Source organism: Polyodon spathula, chromosome 38, assembly GCF_017654505.1.
Source record: "Polyodon spathula isolate WHYD16114869_AA chromosome 38, ASM1765450v1, whole genome shotgun sequence".
NCBI classification, from domain to species: domain Eukaryota; kingdom Metazoa; phylum Chordata; class Actinopteri; order Acipenseriformes; family Polyodontidae; genus Polyodon; species Polyodon spathula.
This window is the reverse complement of record NC_054571.1, coordinates 2,549,890-2,573,433: the sequence shown is the minus strand read 5'-3', so window position 1 is coordinate 2,573,433 and position 23,544 is coordinate 2,549,890. Positions and strand designations below refer to the sequence as shown.

The following is a 23,544-nucleotide window of genomic DNA, read 5'->3' as shown; positions in this document are numbered from 1 at the left end:
GCGGCTCTGAAACAGACCCAGCTACCTATTGTAATCTATATAGGGTTTGAGCCAAGATGGTGGACATGGGGTACAGTTTCTTATGTATGAAGTCAATATCAGCATTTAGTTGATCCCAGTCACACTTGGGAAACTGGCTCCATTGCGGCTCTGAAACGGACCCGGCTACCTATTGTAATCTATGTAGGGTTTGAGCCAACATGGCGGACATAGGGTACAGTTTCCTATGTATGAAGTCAAGGTCAGAATTTAATTGATCCCATTCACACTTGGGAAACTGGCTCCATTGCGGCTCTGAAACGGACCCGGCTCCCCATTGTAATCTATGGATGGTTTGAGCCAAGATGGCTGACATGGGGTACAGTTTCCTACGTATGAAGTGAATATCAGAATTTAATTGATCCCAGTCAAACTTGGAAAACTGGCTCCACTGCGGCTCTGAAACGGACCCGGCTCCCCATTCTCTGCAATGCCTGTGCTTCTCCTCTCTGTGTAGCTCTGCGATGCCTGTGCTTCTCCTCTTTGTGGAGCTCTGCAAGGTGCTGCACATATTTCCTCCTGATCGGAGGAGGGTTTGAAGAAGTTACTGAATGTTGCTCAAAATGTTCTGATGTTCTAAGACAAAAGAAGTAAGAAAGACCGAACATTGCACAGGAGTGTATTGTGTCAGTGCAAAAAAGTATAAACAGACTTAAATACTTACAGCTATATAATATTTACAGCTATGGTCAAAGGTTTTGCATCACCTAAAATTTTTGGATTGTGACATAATTAAAATAAATAAATAAATACTATTAACATTATTTAGATCTTTTATTTAACATCATGTAATCAAAGAAACTACAAAATGATATCGCACTGCTAGAAATGTATAGTGCCAAAAATAACCATGTTCATATTCACTCATGTCACAGAGTTTATATATTACTATAGCACAAATACCATGCACAGGAAATACATCATTGATGTCTGAAATCAATCACACACACTCCACTACACACACCAGCGTTTCTGTCCTTGCTTTAACAGGTCATTTAATAAGAGTACCAGGGTTATTTTTCGACCTTATTCAAAAATATTGGAATAACTGTTTAAACTGAAGAATATTTGCACATGAAAGCGATGTCTGTCACAGCTCCAGCTGGCAGTGTGCAATGGTTCATTGTGACACCAAATGAATGTCAAACTATGTGCTACCATTCTACCAATGACAGCCTCTTCCTTGTAGCTGCCCTTTTGCTACCATTGGATTTCTGAAGTGCCTCTGTCACTGAGTATGTTGGTAAGGTTTATCCAGCAATACAGAGAACAATCAGCTACTAGGAATGGGACCAGCACTGAGGGGCTGAGTGGCCTCCTCTCATTCACAAATGTTCATGTTAAAGGATGCACAGAACTCCAGTGCCTCTTCTGAAGAGCACTACTCTGTGCACTCAACCCTAGTCACTATTTCAAACTCCACATTTTGTGCAATGGTTTTCCAAAGCTGTTTCTCCTTGGCATCTTTCAAGAGCCGTCTGGATGCAGTTCTGAAATCAGTTGCTTACTAGGAACCAAACAAGTAAGATGGACCAAATGGCCTGCTCTCGTTCCTAACTGGTCTTATGTTCTTATGTCTCACCTTCTCCCAGCAGATTCCTGACAGTAGGGGGGTGGTTTTCAAACTGCTGCCATTGTGGCTCAAACAAAGAATCAGCGTTGTGTCAAACCAGACAGCAGTTTGAGCCAACATGGCCGACAGCAGGCTGTAGTTTCATAACCTTCTTTGCCGGCTGTCCTATTGGATTAGATCAATGTGATGTTGATTACGCTGGTTCCAAATGCTTATCCCAAGCTAACAAGCCTCCACCAGAAACATTTGAGACACATTTCATGTACTCCATATACAATGTGGAAAGAGCGAAATCCATGGCCCTTGCTTGAGCTAACGGAGGTGCAGAAGACCCCCGTTGCTGCCTCTCCCAGGGAGGGTTCATGAAGCACAGCTGAAGAGGGGTGTGTGCAGGTGGGTCAGACCCCATTGCTGCCTCTCCCAGGGAGGGGTCATGAAGCACAGCTGAAGAGGGGTGTGTGCAGGTGGGTCAGACCCCATTGCTGCCTCTCCCAGGGAGGGGTCATGAAGCACAGCTGAAGAGGGGTGTGTGCAGGTGGGTCAGACCCCATTGCTGCCTCTCCCAGGGAGGGTTCATGAAGCACAGCTGAAGAGGGGTGTGTGCAGGTGGGTCAGACCCCATTGCTGCCTCTCTCAGGGAGGGTTCATGAAGCACAGCTGAAGAGGGGTGTGTGAGGGTGTGTCAGACCCCATTGCTGCCTCTCCCAGGGAGGGTTCATGAAGCACAGCTGAAGAGGGGTGTGTGAGGGTGTGTCAGACCCCATTGCTGCCTCTCCCAGGGAGGGGTCATGAAGCACAGCTGAAGAGGGGTGTGTGAGGGTGGGTCAGACCCCATTGCTGCCTCTCCCAGGGAGGGTTCATGAAGCACAGCTGAAGAGGGGTGTGTGAGGGTGGGTCAGACCCCATTGCTGCCTCTCCCAGGGAGGGTTCATGAAGCACAGCTGAAGAGGGGTGTGTGCAGGTGGGTCAGACCCGCTTCATGACTGTCCCTTCGCAACTCTGGAAGGAGCTGGCCTCCCATTGTCCCAGCTTACTGCCCTTGAGGTCTCCCTGCCTCACCACAATCTGGTAGATCTTCCTCAGGACTGCTCTCCGCAGCAGGATATAGACCCAGGGGTCCAGGATCTGGTTCCAGGAAGCCAGCCGCACCCCCAGGAACATGAGCCACTCATAGTGCCGCACGTCGTACTGTGAGCTGCCGAGTGACTGGCTGACTGACAGAGCCACGAAGACCTGAAACAGTGAATGAAACAATACTTAACACACATTGAATAAAACAATACTTATAAGTCAATACTGAATAGATTTTTTCACCAGGAGATACCACTGCCTTCTTTGAAGATACAAAACTCAAAAAACAATACCGTATTATACAGATGTGTTTTACATTAGACAAAATTCATTCTGTTTATATACTTTGCATGAAGAAAATGTCTAATTACATAGAATTCAGGTAGAAGAACTTTTTAATCTCATGTGATTACATATTAAATACGTAGTATTTAAATGTTGCAACACAGTTTTTATAGTAATGGCTGCAATCTAATTTTTTAAGATTGAAAGAGAGAATTTTAAAATGCAGTTTTTCAAAGTGTAGAGTGGCCTCTGTGATATATCTCTTTAATTAACGCAGTCTCTGTGATGTATCTCTAATCTGGATGCTGATTAGGCAGAACAGTTGAGATACAAAGACCTCTGGTCACTTTCTCATTCCAGTGTTGAAGTCCTCTGGTCACTTTCTCATTCCTGTGTTGCTAAACACACTGTGGCATGGTGTGATGAAACAGATGATAATTGATTACAGCAGCTCTGCCTCCGGTTTGAGATTTCGACATGCTTTTGGTAATCTAGCCCTCCAGAGACACCACTTTGCTTCCTGCCTCCTGCAATCAACCCGTCTGTTTGTTCCGAGCAGCTGAAGTCAGTGTTTACGTTACCGTTTGGGGTTTTTAAAGCAATGGGAGTTTTCATTAAGCTTCTTAGTGCTTATATAGTTGTATAGCAAGTATAATGGTTACACAGTGCTGGAGAGCTGAGAGTGGAGTGTGTTTAGACTAGCGCTCATTATTATTAAGGTGCTGGTAATGACAGTGCTGGAGAGCTGAGAGTGGAGTGTGTTTAGACTAGCGCTCATTATTATTAAGGTGCTGGTAATGACAGTGCTGGAGAGCTGAGAGTGGAGTGTGTTTAGACTAGCGCTCATTATTATTAAGGTGCTGGTAATGACAGCGCTGGAGAGCTGAGAGTAGAGTGTGTTTAGACTAGCGCTCATTATTATTAAGGTGCTGGTAATGACAGCGCTGGAGAGCTGAGAGACTAGCGCTCATTATTATTAAGGTGCTGGTAATGACAGTGCTGGAGAGCTAGACTAGCGCTCATTATTATTAAGGTGCTGGTAATGACAGTGCTGGAGAGCTGAGAGTGGAGTGTGTTTAGACTAGCGCTCATTATTATTAAGGTGCTGGTAATGACAGTGCTGGAGAGCTGAGAGTGGAGTGTGTTTAGACTAGCGCTCATTATTATTAAGGTGCTGGTAATGACAGTGCTGGAGAGCTGAGAGTGTTTAGACTAGCGCTCATTATTATTAAGGTGCTGGTAATGACAGTGCTGGAGAGCTGAGAGTGGAGTGTTTAGACTAGCGCTCATTATTATTAAGGTGCTGGTAATGACAGTGCTGGAGAGCTGAGAGTGGAGTGTGTTTAGACTAGCGCTCATTATTATTAAGGTGCTGGTAATGACAGCTGGAGAGCTGAGAGAGTGTGTTTAGACTAGAGCTCATTATTATTAAGGTGCTGGTAGTGACAGTGCTAGAGCTGAGAGGAGTGTGTTTAGACTAGCGCTCATTATTATTAAGGTGCTGGTAATGACAGTGCTGGAGAGCTGAGAGTGGAGTGTGTTTAGACTAGCGCTCATTATTATTAAGGTGCTGGTAATGACAGTGCTGGAGATGGAGTGTGTTTAGACTAGCGCTCATTATTATTAAGGTGCTGGTAATGACAGTGCTGGAGAGCTGAGAGTGGAGTGTGTTTAGACTAGCGCTCATTATTATTAAGGTGCTGGTAATGACAGCGCTGGAGAGCTGAGAGTGGAGTGTTTAGACTAGCGCTCATTATTATTAAGGTGCTGGTAATGACAGTGCTGGAGAGCTGAGTGGAGTGTGTTTAGACTAGCGCTCATTATTATTAAGGTGCTGGGTGCTGAGTAAGTGTTTAGACTAGCGCTCAGGTGCTGGTAATGACAGTGCTGGAGAGCTGAGAGTGGAGTGTGTTTAGACTGCTCATTATTAGAGGTGTGCTCATTATTATTAAGGTGCTGGTAATGACAGTGCTGGAGAGCTGAGAGTGGAGTGTGTTTAGACTAGCGCTCATTATTATTAAGGTGCTGGTAATGACAGCGCTGGAGAGCTGAGAGTGGAGTGTTTAGACTAGCGCTCATTATTATTAAGGTGCTGGTAATGACAGTGCTGGAGAGCTGAGAGTGGAGTGTGTTTAGACTAGCGCTCATTATTATTAAGGTGCTGGTAATGACAGTGCTGGAGAGCTGAGAGTGGAGTGTGTTTAGACTAGCGCTCATTATTATTAAGGTGCTGGTAATGACAGTGCTGGAGAGCTAAAATTGAGAATTATGAAAGTTGGGACTGGGTGCAGGACTACTATTACATTGTCATGGTGGGACTGCAATCGTGAGACCGCTTGCATTTATGTGAAAAGGAGATGATTATGGACTGATGCAACCTTCACACTGACTTCTTATTCAGTCATTTTATAGAAGGGATTACCAATGCTAGTAACTCTAGACCTTTAATATGCTTTATGATTTTATATAGTCCTCGATTTATTTTGAGAAGCTTTCGGTTCTTCACTTCATTTCAATTTAAAAGGCCAGGTAAAAAGCATCAATAATCCATGCATTGGGAACACTATAGTGGCCAGAAGCAAGAAGCCAAAAAAATACAAAACTAAACTAAAAACAAGCAAATATTAAACATCAATAATACATTCATTAGATTGTACAAAACAAACACAAAGAGAAAGAGCTTTAGTCACCACACAAGCAAAGCACATGTTTCTGGGTAGATAACTACATGAGCTTCCAAACAGGGCTGACTAATGAATCGAGGCTTGCAAAATAAAAGCCATGTCGATAAACAGTCGACTGTTGCATCTCCACCCTGCAGTAAGACTGAGACTCACCAGAATGGGGCTCCAGCAGATGCAGGATACCACCATGATCCCAAGCAGCTGCACCACCATCTCAATGTCGTGGGACTTGGCTCTCCGGTTGCAGGTGCGCTTGCGGCAGCGTGCGCGGACCAGGCTGAGCCCGCTGATGGTGTTGCAGACCAGGGACACTCCCAGGGAGGCCAGGCCGAGCAGGGAGAAGAGGAGCCCGAAGGCCAGGTCTGAGCTCTGGCTGGGGCCGTGCACCCTGATAAAGCACCAGGTATCGGGGAACTGTATGGAGTAGTGGCCCACATTCAAGCTGGGCAGCAGGGAGATGCACAGAGCAAAGAGCCAGATCCCTGCGAGTGTCAGCTTAGTCCGAGTCGAAGTGACCAGAGACGCGTGCAGGAGCGGGCGGGTGACTCCCACACAGCGCTCAATAGCCATAACACAGCCAAGAAAGAGTGGACACAACCCGAAAAAGACCATGCTTGCTCCAAAGAGCTGACACAAGGCTCCCGTGGTGTCAATAGCGTGCCACTTTTTGTGTACGGCGTACAACCGGAGAACAAATGCCCCTGGTATCACATGTCCTGCAAAGTCCGTCACCACCAAGCAACTGGCAAATAAAAGGAAGGTGGCTTTGGAGCGCCGGCGGAAGCGGGCGTAGGATTTAGCCAGGATGACCAAGGCGATGATGTTGGAGATGGCGCCCAGTGTCATAGACATGCCGGGGATGATGGCAGAGACAGAAGAGGAATGGGTGGTGAGTTGTCTGGAGTCTGGCGCTGCTCCACCTTCATCCTGTGTCCCGTTCCCCTGGCATTCTGTCCCGTTTGAGTTCAAAGGAGGGAGCAGCTGGGACATGTTCTGGACAGCTAACATTGTGACGCTCACAGCACCAGGGAGCCCATGAGAGTGTCTGTAAAGAGAGAGAGATTAAAGACTGGACCTGTACAATGTGTTTATATTAACATAGAGCCTGTCTCTCAGATGATATAGAAGTGTCTACTTGTGAGAACTTTGGGTAGGCAGCGGGCTGTGATTAGAAAACGGGTTGCTGACTGTCCCTCTGCTAATTTATTTGACTTGAAAGAGTCTGCTAACTGTCAATGAAAACTTGAAAGATTTCCAACAAGCACACCATATGCATTATTTAAAAAATCGGAAAGCCAATTTTTTTTTTCAATCATCTTGCTGCTGTGGAGTCAAACTGCAATTAAAATGTGGATATAACAATGGCTGCTTGAATTATTCATCTGTTTTCATTACAGTTTTGCATTTAATCCCTTTAAGTACATTAGTTCTGAATGTTTTAGCTAAGCCATTGATTTGTATAGCTGGATTTTATGTTGGTTTAAAAAAAAACATTTTAAACACATTTTAAATTTGTACTGCCCTTAAAAGAAATCCGTGGCAAACTTTTAAACATCTTGAAAACTTTCAACTAATATTTCCAATAAAGTCTTATTGAACACCACGTAGAGGAGGGATATATTTTGAATTTCTGTTCAGCTTCCTGAGCAGGATTGCAGCTTGAAAACTGCATCTACACCCGAAACATTAACCCCAAGAGCATCCCTCCAACAAGGCTAGCGGTGGCAGTGATCTTTACCGCCATCACTGCAAAAATCTCCAGCCCAATACTTTACCTTGTATATAATATTGGGCTTTCCACTGCACGGGACTGCACCTGGAGGCGGGCTACTCATTAAAATCTTACTCGTGAATAACTCCTCGGTCACACCTGGAACCAGAACCAGAACCAGTACCAGAACCAGAACCAGAAATCGTTTATGGAGTGGTCACGCCAGAATGAAAAAGGGCTCTGATATATTGTACAGCAAATGTCAATCAAGTTTTTAGTACATGCCCACTTTTATTTCCAGCAAGATGAGGGACAGTGATGAGGAACATGAACAAATCCTCCTGTTGTATCAGATCAACAGAAGGTGTAAGAGACAGAGAAGACGAGTGTGGGTACACAGAACACTACAGAGCAGGGAGGAATCAGGGGAATTTCACACACTCCCTGGTGTAGTCAAGTGCTGAAAATTACACCGTGGGTATTGCCTCAAGAAAGTATGCATGGTCGCCTTGGGCACAACCACTTCCCATTAGAGTAAAACATACAATAAGAACATGGCATGTGTCGTTGATTACACCTTACTTAATGTGATGGTACTCCATACATTATGCATATATTTATACTATTTATTATTATTATTATTATTATTATTATTATTATTATTATTATTATTATTATTATTATTATTTTCAAAAAAAGCAACTACAATATGCAGAATGACATGTCTTTATGGAGCATACAGGATCACACACTGTGCTTGTGCTATAATTATACATTAATGGCTGTTTATCAAATAATTTATAACACATAATTAAAAAGAAAGATTCCTTGATGTACTAGAACTAGTTTTCCGACGTGATGTTCTGCTGTGGAACAGTAGGGGGTAGTCTGCTCTGAAGTAAATCATTGCAGTGCCTGTATTTCTGCAGTTGGGAAGGTTTTCTTTGCTGACCTGTACATCTTTTGTAGGTTTTTGATAGCTGTCTCTCTGACTTTCTGGTCCTTGTTGTTGATTCCGAATAATAGGATTACTTTGGTCACACCTCTATCTGTTTTGGCTTTGTCCAGAAGGTTGGCTGCAGTAGGAATTTTGCTCCTGGGTAGCTTTCAATCTGTATTTGCCTCTGGGTGTGGTCCGGGATTCTGTGGAGGTTGGAGTCCCCAATGATGAGAATGTTCTTGTTAGTTTGCAGGCTCCAGTCTAAGTTCTTTTTGTCCGTGATGATGTGTAGTGTATAAAATAATATATAAAATAACACCCGGTAGATGATGATGTCACATTTAATATAGCCCTTGTTGTCCAGGAACATTTATCGTTATCGTTTTGTGGTGTGACCACCTCCATTCATTTGAACTGGAACGGTTTTTAAAAATCGTTATCGTTATTCCAGGTGTGACCAGGGCTTAAAAATATGTGCTGGTCTGTCAGATACCAAGCGCCACTCGCCTTACAGGGAGTCATTGTACACGGGATCCCTGCTTCAATACAAGGGACAGCAGGGCCAATAAAACGTGATAAAAACAAACGATTTAAAAACTCCAATAGAAATGCATAGTGTCATATTTAAATAAGCCATGTACATGTATTACAACCACAGCAGTGAGGAAATATCGTTAACTAATAATAAACGGTCAAGTACAATAATAAAATACCAGTGATCTGTTTGCTAGTATAGCTACCGTTCAAACCGTTATATATTAAAACCATACAGAATACAGCACAGTATACCGATATTATTCGGCAGTATTTAAACACAGCATTGCTGTTTGAGAATGCAGTGCAGAGCGAAGTTTAAACATTACAGTATACAGTATATAAATAGTAACACGGGTTTTAAATGTGTTGCCTGCGATGTACGTTTCATTATTAAGCATTTGGTTTACAGGCAGTGCAATGCTGAACACACCTTTCTCTGAGCAGCCTATATATGAAAATTGAAAGCGGGACTTACGTGTCTTGTTTTAATGTAATAAGCGCAGGCGCGCAGTATTATCCAAGGGAAAACAGCAACTGCTCGTTCGGTACAACAACAACAACAATAATAATAATATGTCAAATAAAAGAGGAAGCGACAGAACTGATGCCTGTCAATGTCTTGTTTCAAACGCCACCTGTAAAGCGTCAGTCCGCAAACTTGAAAACCGGTTTCCAAAACAAGCGAGTCGAAGCCTCCTCTGTGTCTCCGATGCTCTCCGTACAAGCTTAAGATTTCAGTAAACCTCTTGGTTTTACGGCTGTCGAGCAGAACACCCGGTCCGGAACAAGTCTGAACACCTTTGTTAAACTCCCGAGGAACTGGAAAGTAACAAGGCGGTTCTGTCAAGGAGCTCGGAACAAGAGCAGGACTGAAACACTCGCCGCATCGCCGACCTGTGCAGAACTTTCTTACAAACATCCCAGTGGCGTTCACGCACAGATCATTATCACCCTGCTTCGGAAGAACCCACTTCCTTGCGTCTTTATCGAACAGCTTGCTATATTTGGCAGAGTGAATCACACAAGAAGAAATGCGCATTTATAATATTCCACTAGAAATGTTTTCCCCTCTCGAGTTCAACATTCTTTTAGCAGGGTATTGCCTCAGCGCTCTTCTCACTCGGCTTCTAATTCATTTTATTTTACCTAATAAATATTTTACTATCAATATTAAACATTATTTTGCAGGGATTTAATGTGCTTTGAAACCGACCCTTAGGAAGTTTATTCTTCCCGATGTGAAAAGTAGTTTTTAATAAAGTAGTAGAAAATAATTGTCCGTGAAAGTCCACAGCTAAATAATAATCCTGATTTTTTTTTTTTTTTTTTTTTTTTTTAAATAACCTCACCTTTGGAATCAGACAAATGAACTTTTAAATGGCTCGTGCTGAGGGCTTAATCCTAATATAATGTGCGTCACGCTGCCTCTATGAGCCGTGACACGAGTATACAGCATGTTTTTGTGGTTCCCTGGTTTTCGTTTTGCTAACTTGAACAGAGAAAGCTTGTGCTGTCCGCCCTTCGCCTTGCCTTCTCCACACCCTTCAAATCAAGATGCAGGCAACTGTCTGACAATCACACCTTCATATTCATACATTCATCTGCTTAAAAACATCGGAGTCGCCAAGAGAAGTGGGGAACAAAAATTAATAAACAAAACAAAAATAAATTAAAAAAACAAAACAAAACAAAAATAAATAAATAAAAACACAAATAAATAATTTAAACAAAACAAACCACCTGCGCACTTTGTTTGTTCTATTTGAATTGCATCTTTTTTTCTCAATCAAAACCTTCCTCTGTAACGGGTCCTACGAGTTTAGAGTCCGTTAATTACTATAGCTGTGTTTCTCACTTCGTCCGTGTGCACAACATATAGTTTTAGTTTGTATTGCAGTTCCAGGACAAATCTCGTTCATTTAACATTACCTTTACATCTTTTATTTAATCTCTGGTGAGGATCGATGCCTCCTCTTCTGTAAAGTCCCCATAACTGGCGTTTCACTTTTAAACACAGTTTATTGCTACTCTCAATTTCTCTTCTGACTCAAAGTCATTGTGGTGCTCAGCAGAGCTCAGCAGGTTTTATATTTTGGCGGTTGTCTGCCCCTAAGGGGCGCTGTGAGGCCATTCCGAATACCACTACAGCCCGATCTGTCCCGTCTGTAGGGGAGCAGCGTCGCTCAGCATAAGCACAGCGTGTTGTTGGTCAAGTGTTTAATTTGAGCTGCAGATAGAAGCACATTATATCAAACAGTCATAGCAGGAATGATCTGAAAAGCGAGTGCCAACATTTAAAGTATAACTAGTTCAAAACCAGAATTAAAATAACTCCGCAATGTTCATTTATCTGCAGCTCGTTTGTTATTTATTGTTTTTGTAGCTTTATAGCAACCGTTTGGGTGAAACATATATTTATTTTATGAACATAACAATAAAGTATTAAAGACATCTTAAAAAGGGGAACAGATAAAATATACGCAAATCTTAACCAGACTGCAGAATATCCAGCTTCAGCATGTTTGTGCCCATTCAAAATGTGTCAGCATGCACAAATACTATAACAGTATTACTTTCAAAAACGTTAAACATTTTCTAAAGTTGGCATTTGTGGGACAGATTATGCATTAGCATGCATTTAAGGTAAATTATATTTTTAGAGCTAACAACAAATATGTTTGAAATGAATTCAGAGGAAAACATGCCCATGTTCCTTTTGTGTTGCTATAATCAATAGCAGCTCTACTGGACAAATCGTTGCTATAGTCAATAGCAGCTCTACTGGACAGATCATTGCTATAATCAATAGCAGCTCTACTGGTCAGATCGTTGCTATAATCAATAACAGCTCTACTGGACAGATCGTTGCTATAATCAATAGCAGCTCTACTGGACAGATCGTTGCTATAGTTAATAGCAGCTCTACTGGACAGATCGTTGCTATAGTCAATAGCAGCTCTACTGGACAGATCATTTCTATAATCAATAGCAGCTCTACTGGTCAGATCGTTGCTATAATCAATAACAGCTCTACTGGACAGATCGTTGCTATAATCAATAGCAGCTCTACTGGACAGATCATTTCTATAATCAATAGCAGCTCTACTGGTCAGATCGTTGCTATAATCAATGGCAGCTCTACTGGTCAGATCATTGCTATAATCAATAACAGCTCTACTGGACAGATCGTTGCTATAGTCAATAGCAGCTCTACTGGACAGATCGTTGCTATAATCAATAACAGCTCTACTGGACAGATCATTTCTATAATCAATAGCAGCTCTACTGGACAGATTGTTGCTATAATCAATAACAGCTCTACTGGACAGATTGTTGCTATAATCAATAACAGCTCTACTGGACAGATTCTACTTTTGTGGAAGATAATTCATTTGGAAAGGTTTATTTATTTTTAATACCAAGATATTTCTTTTGGGAAATTTACTATAGTAAAAGCATAATAAATGTTAATTGCAAAATTACTGTGCAAATCTGACTTGTAAGGTCATTCAAAATTAAAGAATATTTGGATACTACAGTACATATTCAAACATGAAAAACACATGTTCATCCTCATACTAAATTAAATTATATATCTATATGTGGCAGGCTGGCGAGTGGATAGAGGCCCAGAGACAGACTTCAGTTCAAACAAATATACTTTTATTATAAATAAACACAAAATGAAAGGGCACAAGGGCCAAAACAAAGCAATTTAAACACAAAAAAGATAAAAAGCAAAACTTACAAAAATAACAGTTTCCAGGCTGGGCGATGCCTTCACTGGATTCAAACTTTCTAAACAACCCAAAAAAAAAAACCCAACCTGCTTCCTCAGCTCCCTCTCCCCAAATGAGAAGCAGAGGCCTCCTTTTATATCAGGTGGCTGGGCGCTGATTGATCGTTAATCAACCTAATCAACTAATCAACCCCAGCCACCTGAACATAATAAACCCAGGCAGGCAGGGGAAGTTAACCCCATCCCTGCCAATTTAAAAGGGCAGAGCTTTGCTCTTCCACACTATATTTAAAAACAAGACGAAACAAGACCTCTTTTGACTTTTCTTCAGTGTGAAAACCCTTTGAGAACAAACTCCAGCAAAAGTACCAGAGTCCAAGAGAAATATTCAGAAACATTGCACGCTTAGAAGCTCATCAAACAATGGAAGCACTGTGTGCAAACACATGTGGACTATGAGCTGTGCTGGGCTGCTGACTGAAAACCAGCCGCACAACCAACATGAGCGCTGGAGAGAAGAGGGGGCTAGATCTGTGCAACTAAAGTACAGCACTGGAGACAATGGAGTGTGTAGACTAGTGCTCATTATTATTAAGGTGCTGGTAATGACAGTGCTGGAGAGCTGAGAGTGGAGTGTGTTTAGACTAGCGTTCATTATTATTAAGGTGCTGGTAGTGACAGTGCTGGAGAGCTGAGAGTGGGCTGTTATGCATGTTGATTTTGGTCAAAAACCTTCCAACATACAAGCTAGCCAGCCATGTGAGAATGCATAGACCGTGTCTAACCTGATTGCGTTGGTACTGAAAAGACTTGTGAGAATGTGGTCAGGTTAAATTGGTAAATTGATTTCCGATTAAACCTGACCACCCGTATATAAGGAGGATGCCGGTCTTCAAGTATGTTCAGTATGTGACTGTGCTTTCTGTCCTGGTCACTAAGAAAGCTATTTGTTTGGATGGCTGTTGCAAAACTAGAAGCGTTCCACCTTCCACCTGCTGTCGCATGTTCATTATTAATGTGACCACGCTGGAGAGCTCAGCCTGCTTTCCAGAATGTGTTTGTCTTGAAATCCCGCAGAATAAAACACCTAGGCGGGAATGGCAGTATAATGTTGGTGTTATTATAATATGTGTTGAATGACTCTGTTAGCTTTGTTGAAGTTCTGAATGCACTGTGTTTGAAGGCAGTTTCCTGAACCGATGAGCCCCTATCTGAGCAGTCAGAGTGTGAGCACTTGTGTTTCTTCCCCCTGTTTGCAGCTCAATCCACTCCAGCTGTTTGAGTCCCAGGCTGGCATTTGGCCCTGTAAGTCCAGCCCACACAGAGCTTCAATTGCAGGACAGGTGCGTCTCTTGTTTGTTTAACTGAAGCTAATTTAGTCTGGCGGTGTGGAGCCCAGCTTAGAATAATATTTGAAATAAGGAAACTCCTCTCATTCACAGCTTGTATATTACTGTGAAAGATCAAGAAGCTCTCCAAGTTCCAAGAGCAACAAGAAAAAGGCTTGGGTTCATACAAATAAATCACAGCTTATAATGTACGTAGCAACACCAACTTATGTGGCAGATTCTGTGTAGCCCTACTAACTTCTAAATGAATAAACAGCTTCGATACCAACCTGTAAATAAATGAACAGCTTTGATATAGCCACACCCACCTCGAAATAAATGACAGTAGTTATGTAACAGTTTTTATGTACCTTGCTTGCGATGTGTTCATCACAAGGGTAATGGATGGATGGGACACCCTGAGAGAGGCTGGGGATTTTGTGATGGGGGTGTCAAGTTTATACACGTCCAGACCTCAACACAATTACTGTCACTACTAAACAACGTATAACGTTAAGCATCTGTAAGGAAACAAGTTCAGCATTCAGTTTCTATCATTTATTTTAGTGCAAACCCTTCATAACGTGACTTATTAAAACCGCTGGTTCAAATCCAAAGCAGGGAGAAGCCTGAGCAGTCTGGATACAATGGGACTTGCAAGGAACAAGCACAAGCAAACTAGCCATCAGTGGGAACTATTTGTAAGTGAGCAAGCTAGTGCCTGTGGCTGAGACCAGGTTAAAAGCTCTATAAACTCCACCAGCTGACAAGCCTCTTGTGCACACTGGTTAAGACGCTGATTTTCCAGTTTGCAGCCTCCCTGTTACACTTGCTGTGAAATAGACCTGTGTGTGTGTGTGTGTGTGTCCTTGCTCAATCCACCCAACTCATTGTGCTTCACAGGCCCACAGTCTGTCTTGGCGGTGTGGCTATTGACATTAGATTAACTTTCTGCACAAGGAGTAGTTCATCTCTGTGGCGCTCCGCCATGCACTTTACAGACACGACCCTGTGTTCACAGAGCGTACATCATTAGGAAGGTATTTGGCCAGTGCAGATCGTTTCCAGTAATCTGCTCAGCTAGGGTCTCAAGTGTTGAGTAGCTATAAAGCTCTGTTGCAGTAATGTAGAGCTGGGGGTGCAGCAAGTCCTTCTTACAGCTGCTGCACGTGACGTCAGGGAAAGAGAGCCTAATGCAGTCAACACAGCCTGCTCCCAGGAACGAGAGCGCCCCCTCAGTCTACACCTACTCAAAGCACTATGCAAACCTGGACCCTCATTGCTATTTATCTATAGCAAAGAAGATGAAATAATGGAGCATACTGGAGAAAGGTGGGGATTTAAGGGAAGTCAAGGCAACATGTATATGCAACACCACACTGAAAACTATTAGCAGCAGGGACACACCTCATTCCACTGGGAGTGGAGTTCTCACACTCGGAATGTCAGTGACAGAGCATTCAGAACACTTTAACCACAACAGGTTCTATATAAAGAAGATTAAGTGCATTAATATCAGGTTTTCGTCTGTTTTTTATTTATTTATTTATTTTAGATTTAATGACTTATAATATGTTTCTAAATGCACATTACAGCATGAGGGCAAGTTTGCGAGAAAGGAACATAGTGTACAATAGAAACCCTCACACCAGCGAACAAATCAAATAAAAATGAAATGTTAATCAGGGGCTCTGGTACACGAAGTCCCAGCCCTCATGATCACTGCAGGAATGTGAGGAGAACCCAAGAAGGACTGCAATGGGTAAGTGATACCTGTCCTGTTCTATATAGAGCACTGAAGTTTGCTGGGTCAGTTCTAAAAGCTATCTGTCATCATCTTGCTTGTCTGTGCAACCCACACGGACTGCCAGGAGGTCAGGGGGAGGACAATAAAAACCGGAACACCTACACTATGCAGCACACACTTGTGCACAGTACATGTACAGTCCCAAACACGCTTGTTTCATTTATTATGCAATCTTGAGTCCTTTGGATGTGTTTTCTGTAGTTTATAATTCCCCTTTTTCAAGTCGGTATATAAAAAAATACACATTTTGTATTTATTTAAATTGATATAAACAATTTTCTATTTAAACAAAACAAGAAGTTTATTAAAATTCATCTTATAAATAAAGTAAATATCAACACATCTTCATTCTATTACAGAAGGTCCAGGCTCTTTCCAGACTGTTTAGGGTTGCAGTGACTATAAGGTTTTAATTCCACCATCGTTTTCCCAGCAGGGCACTTCTTACTAGGGGCAATGTTGCAGGGGGGCCGCTTAATGGATGCACTCTGATGTACCTAATGCACTTGGAGCTTAGACGTGATTCTAAGAGCTCTGTTGAGGCGTTTCATAAACCCACCAGGATGTGACGACTGAAACAGAAAAGAACAATGCATTAGTTAATGAGCTCTGACAGTTCCCAAGTTAATAACTTGAACCTGGGGCTTGGGGGCAATCTCTTTGACCTTTGCAAAGTTCAAACTCTCTGCGAGTGACACATGCCATGCTAATGTTTTTCAATGGCAGGTCAAGAATTCAGCTTTATATACAGAGCACAAACAGCAACACAAGCACACTGGTTAAGACGCTGATTTTCCAGTTTGCAGCCTCCCTGTTACACTTGCTGTGAAATAGACCTGTGTGTGTGTGTGTGTGTGTCCTTGCTCAATCCACCCAACTCATTGTGCTTCACAGGCCCACAGTCTGTCTTGGCGGTGTGGCTATTGACATTAGATTAACTTTCTGCACAAGGAGTAGTTCATCTCTGTGGCGCTCCGCCATGCACTTTACAGACACGACCCTGTGTTCACAGAGCGTACATCATTAGGAAGGTATTTGGCCAGTGCAGATCGTTTCCAGTAATCTGCTCAGCTAGGGTCTCAAGTGTTGAGTAGCTATAAAGCTCTGTTGCAGTAATGTAGAGCTGGGGGTGCAGCAAGTCCTTCTTACAGCTGCTGCACGTGACGTCAGGGAAAGAGAGCCTAATGCAGTCAACACAGCCTGCTCCCAGGAACGAGAGCGCCCCCTCAGTCTACACCTACTCAAAGCACTATGCAAACCTGGACCCTCATTGCTATTTATCTATAGCAAAGAAGATGAAATAATGGAGCATACTGGAGAAAGGTGGGGATTTAAGGGAAGTCAAGGCAACATGTATATGCAACACCACACTGAAAACTATTAGCAGCAGGGACACACCTCATTCCACTGGGAGTGGAGTTCTCACACTCGGAATGTCAGTGACAGAGCATTCAGAACACTTTAACCACAACAGGTTCTATATAAAGAAGATTAAGTGCATTAATATCAGGTTTTCGTCTGTTTTTTATTTATTTATTTATTTTAGATTTAATGACTTATAATATGTTTCTAAATGCACATTACAGCATGAGGGCAAGTTTGCGAGAAAGGAACATAGTGTACAATAGAAACCCTCACACCAGCGAACAAATCAAATAAAAATGAAATGTTAATCAGGGGCTCTGGTACACGAAGTCCCAGCCCTCATGATCACTGCAGGAATGTGAGGAGAACCCAAGAAGGACTGCAATGGGTAAGTGATACCTGTCCTGTTCTATATAGAGCACTGAAGTTTGCTGGGTCAGTTCTAAAAGCTATCTGTCATCATCTTGCTTGTCTGTGCAACCCACACGGACTGCCAGGAGGTCAGGGGGAGGACAATAAAAACCGGAACACCTACACTATGCAGCACACACTTGTGCACAGTACATGTACAGTCCCAAACACGCCTGTTTCATTTATTATGCAATCTTGAGTCCTTTGGATGTGTTTTCTGTAGTTTATAATTCCCCTTTTTCAAGTCGGTATATAAAAAAATACACATTTTGTATTTATTTAAATTGATATAAACAATTTTCTATTTAAACAAAACAAGAAGTTTATTAAAATTCATCTTATAAATAAAGTAAATATCAACACATCTTCATTCTATTACAGAAGGTCCAGGCTCTTTCCAGACTGTTTAGGGTTGCAGTGACTATAAGGTTTTAATTCCACCATCGTTTTCCCAGCAGGGCACTTCTTACTAGGGGCAATGTTGCAGGGGGGCCGCTTAATGGATGCACTCTGATGTACCTAATGCACTTGGAGCTTAGACGTGATTCTAAGAGCTCTGTTGAGGCGTTTCATAAACCCACCAGGATGTGACGACTGAAACAGAAAAGAACAATGCATTAGTTAATGAGCTCTGACAGTTCCCAAGTTAATAACTTGAACCTGGGGCTTGGGGGCAATCTCTTTGACCTTTGCAAAGTTCAAACTCTCTGCGAGTGACACATGCCATGCTAATGTTTTTCAATGGCAGGTCAAGAATTCAGCTTTATATACAGAGCACAAACAGCAACACAAGACAAAACTACTAATCTGCTGCCGTGCCACACGGCAATGCCTGATCTGATTCTTATTTTCTGTTGTGTGCTTCAGAAAGCATGACTGCAGTGTAACCCTTCTAAATATCTAAAACACATCTTTCATCTTGAGGGTTTGTAGTTAAATTCTGTGGCTGTACTCTTGAAAGTGTCCAGCGATAAATGAGTGACCTGCTCATGCCATTGCTAGATCTAATAGATGCAATAAGCAGCATCCTCTTAATAGGACTGTTAGCAGATTTGGGAGATGAAAGGTGAAGGTTAAGGACATTGCTTTTACTGCCCACACAGAAAGAAGGCAGGTGGCAGAGCGCTCAGCTTTAAAGCGCCAAAGCTGTGAAATGATCTGCCTCGATTTGTAAGGGAGGCACCATCTCTTGCTGCTTGAAAACAAATGTTTTCTAATTTGGCATATGTATTCTGAAGAGAAAATAGTATCTTTACTACTTTTTATCACTGCTTTTTAAAGTAATAATGAATTACTTTTTTTTAACTACTTTATGTAATTTAAAGGGTTATTGTATCATATCCAGGGCCTCATCAGCAGCAGGAAGATGGGTGCGTCCATGTTTGCTTTCTCATGACATTTTGCCTGATAGGATGATCTGTTTAGCAAGCATGCCACCAATCCTTCCTCACAGCCAGTAATCACAGAAACCTCAAGCAACGCCTATTATAATTCTAGTGTATTGCCAAAAACAAAAGTCAGCATTGCCAGCAACTGGTTTCGTACATATATTGAACAGTAGTGATCTGGATATTTCAAAACAGACCCATTGCAGCATCACTGCTGCGCTGCCATTAAACAGAATCATTGCTAGCAGCTTTGTCTCATTGCAGCTGCCCTTGTGTTACCTTACCCAGGACAGAATCATTGCTAGCAGCCTCGTCTCATTGCAGCTGCCCTTGTGTTACCTTACCCAGGACAGAATCATTGCTAGCAGCCTCGTCTCATTGCAGCTGCCCTTGTGTTACCTTACCCAGGACAGAATCATTGCTAGCAGCTTCGTCTCATTGCAGCTGCCCTTGTGTTACCTTACCCAGGACAGAATCATTGCTAGCAGCCTCGTCTCATTGCAGCTGCCCTTGTGTTACCTTACCCAGGACAGAATCATTGCTAGCAGCCTCGTCTCATTGCAGCTGCCCTTGTGTTACCTTACCCAGGACAGAATCATTGCTAGCAGCCTCGTCTCATTGCAGCTGCCCTTGTGTTACCTTACCCAGGACAGAATCATTGCTAGCAGCCTCGTCTCATTGCAGCTGCCCTTGTGTTACCTTACCCAGGACAGAATCATTGCTAGCAGCCTCGTCTCATTGCAGCTGCCCTTGTGTTACCTTACCCAGGACAGAATCATTGCTAGCAGCCTCGTCTCATTGCAGCTGCCCTTGTGTTACCTTACCCAGGACAGAATCATTGCTAGCAGCCTCGTCTCATTGCAGCTGCCCTTGTGTTACCTTACCCAGGACAGAATCATTGCTAGCAGCCTCGTCTCATTGCAGCTGCCCTTGTGTTACCTTACCCAGGACAGAATCATTGCTAGCAGCCTCGTCTCATTGCAGCTGCCCTTGTGTTACCTTACCCAGGACAGAATCATTGCTAGCAGCCTCGTCTCATTGCAGCTGCCCTTGTGTTACCTTACCCAGGACAGAATCATTGCTAGCAGCCTCGTCTCATTGCAGCTGCCCTTGTGTTACCTTACCCAGGACAGAATCATTGCTAGCAGCCTCGTCTCATTGCAGCTGCCCTTGTGTTACCTTACCCAGGACAGAATCATTGCTAGCAGCCTCGTCTCATTGCAGCTGCCCTTGTGTTACCTTACCCAGGACAGAATCATTGCTAGCAGCCTCGTCTCATTGCAGCTGCCCTTGTGTTACCTTACCCAGGACAGAATCATTGCTAGCAGCCTCGTCTCATTGCAGCTGCCCTTGTGTTACCTTACCCAGGACAGAATCATTGCTAGCAGCCTCGTCTCATTGCAGCTGCCCTTGTGTTACCTTACCCAGGACAGAATCATTGCTAGCAGCCTCGTCTCATTGCAGCTGCCCTTGTGTTACCTTACCCAGGACAGAATCATTGCTAGCAGCCTCGTCTCATTGCAGCTGCCCTTGTGTTACCTTACCCAGGACAGAATCATTGCTAGCAGCCTCGTCTCATTGCAGCTGCCCTTGTGTTACCTTACCCAGGACAGAATCATTGCTAGCAGCCTCGTCTCATTGCAGCTGCCCTTGTGTTACCTTACCCAGGACAGAATCATTGCTAGCAGCCTCGTCTCATTGCAGCTGCCCTTGTGTTACCTTACCCAGGACAGAATCATTGCTAGCAGCCTCGTCTCATTGCAGCTGCCCTTGTGTTACCTTACCCAGGACAGAATCATTGCTAGCAGCCTCGTCTCATTGCAGCTGCCCTTGTGTTACCTTACCCAGGACAGAATCATTGCTAGCAGCCTCGTCTCATTGCAGCTGCCCTTGTGTTACCTTACCCAGGACAGAATCATTGCTAGCAGCCTCGTCTCATTGCAGCTGCCCTTGTGTTACCTTACCCAGGACAGAATCATTGCTAGCAGCCTCGTCTCATTGCAGCTGCCCTTGTGTTACCTTACCCAGGACAGAATCATTGCTAGCAGCCTCGTCTCATTGCAGCTGCCCTTGTGTTACCTTACCCAGGACAGAATCATTGCTAGCAGCCTCGTCTCATTGCAGCTGCCCTTGTGTTACCTTACCCAGGACAGAATCATTGCTAGCAGCCTCGTCTCATTGCAGCTGCCCTTGTGTTACCTTACCCAGGACAGAATCATTGCTAGCAGCCTCGTCTCATTGCAGCTGCCCTTGTGTTACCTTACCCAGGACAGAATCATTGCTAGCAGCCTCGTCTCATTGCAGCTGCCCTTGTGTTACCTTACCCAGGACAGAATCATTGCTAGCAGCCTCGTCTCATTGCAGCTGCCCTTGTGTTACCTTACCCAGGACAGAATCATTGCTAGCAGCCTCGTCTCATTGCAGCTGCCCTTGTGTTACCTTACCCAGGACAGAATCATTGCTAGCAGCCTCGTCTCATTGCAGCTGCCCTTGTGTTACCTTACCCAGGACAGAATCATTGCTAGCAGCCTCGTCTCATTGCAGCTGCCCTTGTGTTACCTTACCCAGGACAGAATCATTGCTAGCAGCCTCGTCTCATTGCAGCTGCCCTTGTGTTACCTTACCCAGGACAGAATCATTGCTAGCAGCCTCGTCTCATTGCAGCTGCCCTTGTGTTACCTTACCCAGGACAGAATCATTGCTAGCAGCCTCGTCTCATTGCAGCTGCCCTTGTGTTACCTTACCCAGGACAGAATCATTGCTAGCAGCCTCGTCTCATTGCAGCTGCCCTTGTGTTACCTTACCCAGGACAGAATCATTGCTAGCAGCCTCGTCTCATTGCAGCTGCCCTTGTGTTACCTTACCCAGGACAGAATCATTGCTAGCAGCCTCGTCTCATTGCAGCTGCCCTTGTGTTACCTTACCCAGGACAGAATCATTGCTAGCAGCCTCGTCTCATTGCAGCTGCCCTTGTGTTACCTTACCCAGGACAGAATCATTGCTAGCAGCCTCGTCTCATTGCAGCTGCCCTTGTGTTACCTTACCCAGGACAGAATCATTGCTAGCAGCCTCGTCTCATTGCAGCTGCCCTTGTGTTACCTTACCCAGGACAGAATCATTGCTAGCAGCCTCGTCTCATTGCAGCTGCCCTTGTGTTACCTTACCCAGGACAGAATCATTGCTAGCAGCCTCGTCTCATTGCAGCTGCCCTTGTGTTACCTTACCCAGGACAGAATCATTGCTAGCAGCCTCGTCTCATTGCAGCTGCCCTTGTGTTACCTTACCCAGGACAGAATCATTGCTAGCAGCCTCGTCTCATTGCAGCTGCCCTTGTGTTACCTTACCCAGGACAGAATCATTGCTAGCAGCCTCGTCTCATTGCAGCTGCCCTTGTGTTACCTTACCCAGGACAGAATCATTGCTAGCAGCCTCGTCTCATTGCAGCTGCCCTTGTGTTACCTTACCCAGGACAGAATCATTGCTAGCAGCCTCGTCTCATTGCAGCTGCCCTTGTGTTACCTTACCCAGGACAGAATCATTGCTAGCAGCCTCGTCTCATTGCAGCTGCCCTTGTGTTACCTTACCCAGGACAGAATCATTGCTAGCAGCCTCGTCTCATTGCAGCTGCCCTTGTGTTACCTTACCCAGGACAGAATCATTGCTAGCAGCCTCGTCTCATTGCAGCTGCCCTTGTGTTACCTTACCCAGGACAGAATCATTGCTAGCAGCCTCGTCTCATTGCAGCTGCCCTTGTGTTACCTTACCCAGGACAGAATCATTGCTAGCAGCCTCGTCTCATTGCAGCTGCCCTTGTGTTACCTTACCCAGGACAGAATCATTGCTAGCAGCCTCGTCTCATTGCAGCTGCCCTTGTGTTACCTTACCCAGGACAGAATCATTGCTAGCAGCCTCGTCTCATTGCAGCTGCCCTTGTGTTACCTTACCCAGGACAGAATCATTGCTAGCAGCCTCGTCTCATTGCAGCTGCCCTTGTGTTACCTTACCCAGGACAGAATCATTGCTAGCAGCCTCGTCTCATTGCAGCTGCCCTTGTGTTACCTTACCCAGGACAGAATCATTGCTAGCAGCCTCGTCTCATTGCAGCTGCCCTTGTGTTACCTTACCCAGGACAGAATCATTGCTAGCAGCCTCGTCTCATTGCAGCTGCCCTTGTGTTACCTTACCCAGGACAGAATCATTGCTAGCAGCCTCGTCTCATTGCAGCTGCCCTTGTGTTACCTTACCCAGGACAGAATCATTGCTAGCAGCCTCGTCTCATTGCAGCTGCCCTTGTGTTACCTTACCCAGGACAGAATCATTGCTAGCAGCCTCGTCTCATTGCAGCTGCCCTTGTGTTACCTTACCCAGGACAGAATCATTGCTAGCAGCCTCGTCTCATTGCAGCTGCCCTTGTGTTACCTTACCCAGGACAGAATCATTGCTAGCAGCCTCGTCTCATTGCAGCTGCCCTTGTGTTACCTTACCCAGGACAGAATCATTGCTAGCAGCCTCGTCTCATTGCAGCTGCCCTTGTGTTACCTTACCCAGGACAGAATCATTGCTAGCAGCCTCGTCTCATTGCAGCTGCCCTTGTGTTACCTTACCCAGGACAGAATCATTGCTAGCAGCCTCGTCTCATTGCAGCTGCCCTTGTGTTACCTTACCC

At 44.1% G+C, this 23,544-nt stretch overlaps 1 protein-coding gene across 5 annotated transcripts; it reads right to left on the bottom strand.

The window, feature by feature from the left end:
* Positions 1 to 799: 799 nt before the first annotated feature.
* Positions 800 to 10,920, bottom strand: ptger1a (prostaglandin E receptor 1a (subtype EP1)). 5 transcript variants are annotated; one of them, XM_041235783.1, is made up of 3 exons: positions 10,770 to 10,920; positions 5,806 to 6,697; positions 800 to 2,845 (listed from the first exon to the last, which is right to left on the bottom strand). In XM_041235783.1, exons 2-3 carry the CDS (start codon positions 6,658 to 6,660, stop codon positions 2,579 to 2,581), a joined length of 1,122 nt encoding a protein of 373 aa, XP_041091717.1. In that variant the 5' UTR covers positions 6,661 to 6,697; positions 10,770 to 10,920; the 3' UTR covers positions 800 to 2,578. The 5 variants fall into 5 exon arrangements, with proteins under 5 accessions (XP_041091717.1, XP_041091719.1, XP_041091715.1 ...); XM_041235785.1 differs by lacking the exon at positions 10,770 to 10,920 and adding an exon at positions 10,581 to 10,763; XM_041235781.1 differs by lacking the exon at positions 10,770 to 10,920 and adding an exon at positions 9,476 to 9,921.
* Positions 10,921 to 23,544: the final 12,624 nt, after the last annotated feature.

Excerpts from the sequence above, each read along its gene's own strand:
- ptger1a (XM_041235781.1), bottom strand. The coding sequence starts at position 9,879 with ATGCGCATTTCTTCTTGTGTGATTCACTCTGCCAAATATAGCAAGCTG. Across the intron at positions 6,698-9,475 it reads TGCGGACTGACGCTTTACAG|ACACTCTCATGGGCTCCCTG; the intron begins GTGGCGTTTGAA and ends CTCTCTTTACAG. Across the intron at positions 2,846-5,805 it reads TCTGCTGGAGCCCCATTCTG|GTCTTCGTGGCTCTGTCAGT; the intron begins GTGAGTCTCAGT and ends TCACTGTTTCAG.